The following is a 4,594-nucleotide window of genomic DNA, read 5'->3' on the forward strand; positions in this document are numbered from 1 at the left end:
TTGGTGCTTATTAAAATTATGAAAAAATTTCACCTTTACAGCAGCAACAAGCGTTCCCCTGGGCATTCCTTTTAACCAGGTACCTTTTTTGATGTATTAAGACTTTGCAAAGACACGACGGTCTGTTAACAGGTGAAAAGTTTCCATTATTTCCACAAGCACTATATAAACAATACCGTGCCAGTCCTGGCTCTCGGAAATATTACTTCTTCGTGAATTCCATGGGAGGATGCTTTATTGAAGCGTCAATTATCGTTAACTGAAAAGCTCAAAACATTAAATTTGAAGGCAATAATTCACATTGTGTTGGAAGCCCAACAACTTCCTTTTTTGTACACTGATTACGTAAGAAGCGAATGATTAGGGAACTATTACAGCGGGTGATTTCATTATAGAGAGTGTCAGCAAACCCATTTCTAGGAGTTTACACGAACGACAGCAACGTTCAGGAGATAGGTAGACGTTCGCGTAAACGCCTAGAAAAAGGTTTGCTGAAACTCTCAATTGATGACGAACTGAACACAGGATGATTACGAAGTTATCACAGACTTTCTGGAGTCATTTACGCCAGAGTTTACACTGACAGATCGTTAGATCCTGATGTGAAGCCTAGGTTCGGTTTGTGGTTCATAAAAAATTAATAAAAACATTAATTTGGAAACCCGCTGTTTTGTTCTTGGATTAATAAAAGTGTTATCCATGTAAAACTATTATTAATTCACGTTTTAAACACATGAATTTTGTTACGAAAATAAAGCACTAGCGTATACGTACTTTTATTATTTTTCCATCACCTTGACTTTTAGTAATTGTTGAGAGTTCTTCCAAAGTAATATTTTTATCATCTGCAGGATTCTCTTTAATGATTAAAAACCAGAAAATGGAAAAGATTACTCCCAAAGCACCTAAATGAATAAAGTGAAGTTTTCATAACAATCGGATGTGATCCAAGTTGATAGATAACTTGAATACATTCAAGATCTTAAGAATAGCATTAGCCTCTGGTACCGTTCTCGCATACTTCTGAGCAAATGTTCGTCTGAATATAAGTCACGAAACTTAAACATAGATGGCGATCATTTGTGCAAAACAGGGACACGGGAAACCAAACTCTGACGAACTTTCGCTACAAACTATGCGAAGCTAAACGTCTTCGCATCCAGAATCCCTGAGGCCTGGCGTTAAACGGCCCAATGTCGTGAATTTTAGGCACATGGTAAGATAGGATCCATCAAATGCCCACAACCCCCTTCTTTTGGCAATTTATTTAAAAGGGCCCGCGATGACAAAATTGACCCCGGAGTGCTCATAATATCTCGGCACGGAGCTGTCCCTAGCAAAATGTATCTGTTTGCCCTATTGTACTCTCGCTCATAGTTCTAACGGATTTCAAAAGTATTTTTATCAAAAAATTAACAACACGTTTTTGGCTCATATATTTTTAAAGCTGATTACAGTACGCGATAAAATAAAACTTAAATACATACTTTCGTAAAAAATTCATATATTGTAAAAACACAATGGTTGTGGGCCAATTTTTGCTGCACCCCAGGGATTTAAACCCTGCACAGCCCCACCCTATGCACGGCCCTGCATATTCCTACGCAGCGTTATTATAATACTCCAGTCGTTAAGAGATAAAATACCCTGGGTAAAAAATTAACGGCCATTGAAAAGAGCCCCGAGTCTACGAAGGCACATGTTTCATTTTAAAGGCAAACAGCGATACTTATACCATCAAATCTAAATTATAAACGTCTGTTCACCTTGGGAAGTAACCCCGTGAACTTCAAAACGTTAAATACGAACCGAAAAAATAGAAGGCCGACGGCCACCCCAAACTGGAAGATGAGAGCAAAGCAGTGACCGGTGTGGCCACGACGTTGCCCAATCGCCCACCGGCGATCGTAAACGAATATAAGAAGGCACTCTCGCTTTTCGGAAACCACTTAGACATCAGAGTGTGCTGCGCTGGTAAGGTGATACCCTTCAGCGGAAAAATGTTGGATGAGCTTAAAAATTTTTATCATTTAAAAAAACGAAAATAAAAGTAAACTCTTACCTCAAATATACCTGTTAGTACTCGAAGTGCGATGAAATACTGATATCCAAAATGTATTATTGACGGACTTATTATGGTCAAAATGGATGGTATAACTACTCCCAGTCCAAAGACTATCTTTCCTCCGAATCGTTCCGCCAGATGGCCACCGAAGAAGTTGCTGGCCACGTATCCGTAATAGAAGGAACTTAAGACCAAGCCTTGAACTCTTTCGTCCCAATCGAAAGGCCCTTCCTAAATGGACGAAAGGGAATTGTGAAGTAATCCTCGTCAAATTAATTTAGTCGAAATGACGGTACGCCGCACGCGTGACATGGTTTAACAAGATGGACAAGTCCATAATATTGTTTCACTCCCACCCAATAACCAGAACGATAAATACTTACTGGGATCTTCTCGCGAGGTGAGAAGAGAGGCTACGATACCAAAGCGAAAAGGGTTTTTCTAGTCACAAAGTACCTTCTTTCGTTTCGCTCTCTCTCTCGTTGTAAGGCCTGACGAAGCTAAACGGGCTCCTTAAACCCACCATATAAACCACGTGAAATAGTCTTAAGCCAAACATTTTTTAGGCATTTTTATTTCTCTATTGAACTGCGTTAAGTGATGTAAATCATTTGACTTGCGTCTCGTTTTAAATTGTGATTGACAAAAATAAACCAATCACGCGAACCTTTTAACAAAAACGAAACCGGTTATTTTCCAGAGACAAACTTTTAGATTTGGTACAAAAAAATTGACATTTATATAATTCTATCAAATTCAAAATTATACCTGTTTTGTTAGCCTTTGGCTCTCTTCGGTGACATTTCCATCGTAACGGCATTGCGTTCCGCTAATGGTCGTTTCGTTGGTAACCCGATACTTGACCATGGCGATTATTCCAATATTAAGGCTATTTCTGAGGCAGAAGAGCACACCAACTCCAATGGACACTAAAAATGTCATCACATATCGCCTTTGAACCATGTTTTCTAAATTGCTAGTAAGACTTGTATATCGCTACTTTTATTTGTAATATTGCGTTAGTTAGACCTTTCAAAGCGCAATGTTTCGAATTCGTTATACGAAAGCCGTTCGCAGGATTACCTTTACACCTTTGGGATTGGATTACAGCGTGTTTTTAAGCTTCGAAGCATAACGAACAAAATAACCAGGTGGTTTATATCTATCTGAAAAGGCCGATACATGTTACGAGCTGACGAACTATAGAATATTTTATTTAAGAAATTTGTTCAGCAATCAAAACTGTAGCAAGTTCAAAGTTCTAAATATTATAATGACGGTCGCTTTAATATTAAATAAATAGAAATGAACGGGAGGGGCTTAGCCGGCGAAAATCCGGAGATGTGGTGACTGGGTGTTCTTCAAAAGGATTTTAAGAACAACCAAAATCCAGTTTTTAATTGAATCCCACGTGAATTCCATTTCGAATTTCGAATTCGCAATATTGTAAGAAAAAGGCCAGCGTAAATGTGATGGAAATGCGTAGCTCTCTGTTTCAAAATAAGGTAAATCACTGTTAACGCTTCAAAGTATTCCGTCATTAAAGAATTGAATCACACATGTCACGAGCTTTATTGTAATTTCACTCTGTTCCACTTCCGTCTTTTAAATTCTTGACCAGATGCTTGACCACGGTCACAATAAACGTATTAAGACTATTTCTTAGTGAGTGCCGGGTTTAACAGAAGCTAAACGTAACTTTTGTTACGTTAAAAACAATTTTTTCCATGTAGAATATTATACCTTTACAGCCGATTTTTAGAACAAGGGCCGCGGGTCGACGCGACGCGACGGGGAAAAAAACCAACAACGCTATTTTTTCCAAAATAGGTCCTGCTAAGATGTTACTGGAGGCCGCATTCTTGGCGATGTTTTTAGGCTCGAAACTTTGTCCCCTAGATTATACGACCCTGAACGCCAGTATTTGTTTATTCCGTTTTGTCTCGTGTGCAACTTTACTACTACTGATGAATATCCGACACACCTACACAGCCGTGAACACCGTTATACTTTTGCGTATGACACAGTGTAGAATTTAGCTGAAACTTCTACCTCACAGACCGCACAGATCTGTTCATGATTTGATTGAACTACAACCATGTAATTTGTAGCGCGTTTTTTACCTTTTTACCTCTCCGAAGGGACAAAGTTCCCTAGGAGGGATATTACAATCACCGTGCAAATAGCATTGTTTCCACAAAATGTTCACGGTATACGCCTTATTATCAATTAGCGATAGTATCGGGCGGGATTTGAACCCGAGCCCTTCTGCAAGACAGGCGAGTGCTCTACCACCGAACCACCGATACATGTTACGCTTCATTGCAAATTACAAACTCAGTTTAGCGGAAGAGTATATTACTAGTTTATAAAGTCTACATTTTTTGACGTATGAAATTTTAAAGGTCAAACCTTGTTTCAGCGCAGTCAGCAGAGATAAGATGGTTAAAGGGTAGAACCCGTGGGTGGTCCACTTAGTTAGTTTTTTGTAATTTATTTACGGGTTTTATTATCGACTTAGATATAGTC

At 38.9% G+C, this 4,594-nt stretch overlaps 1 protein-coding gene across 1 annotated transcript; it reads right to left on the bottom strand.

Moving 5' to 3' along the window:
* Nucleotides 1–1,742: 1,742 nt before the first annotated feature.
* Nucleotides 1,743–3,034, bottom strand: LOC149934365 (sialin-like). The gene is made up of 3 exons (XM_090154487.1): nt 2,834–3,034; nt 2,063–2,296; nt 1,743–1,987 (listed from the first exon to the last, which is right to left on the bottom strand). The coding sequence occupies exons 1-3, from the start codon at nt 3,026–3,028 to the stop codon at nt 1,790–1,792; spliced, it is 627 nt and encodes a 208-aa protein (XP_090010613.1). The 5' UTR covers nt 3,029–3,034; the 3' UTR covers nt 1,743–1,789.
* Nucleotides 3,035–4,594: the final 1,560 nt, after the last annotated feature.

Source organism: Leiobunum rupestre, chromosome 7 (assembly GCF_980474605.1).
Source record: "Leiobunum rupestre chromosome 7, qqLeiRupe1.1.hap1, whole genome shotgun sequence".
In the NCBI taxonomy this organism is placed as follows: Eukaryota; Metazoa; Arthropoda; class Arachnida; order Opiliones; family Sclerosomatidae; genus Leiobunum; species Leiobunum rupestre.

What these genes read in the sequence shown, in the direction of transcription:
- LOC149934365 (XM_090154487.1), bottom strand. Translation starts at nt 3,028, where the DNA reads ATGGTTCAAAGGCGATATGTGATGACATTTTTAGTGTCCATTGGAGTT. An exon ending in GCCAAAGGCTAACAAAACAG is followed by an intron (nt 2,297 to 2,833) that starts GTATAATTTTGA and finishes TCGTCCATTTAG; the next exon opens with GAAGGGCCTTTCGATTGGGA. An exon ending in TACTAACAGGTATATTTGAG is followed by an intron (nt 1,988 to 2,062) that starts GTAAGAGTTTAC and finishes TTTCCGCTGAAG; the next exon opens with GGTATCACCTTACCAGCGCA.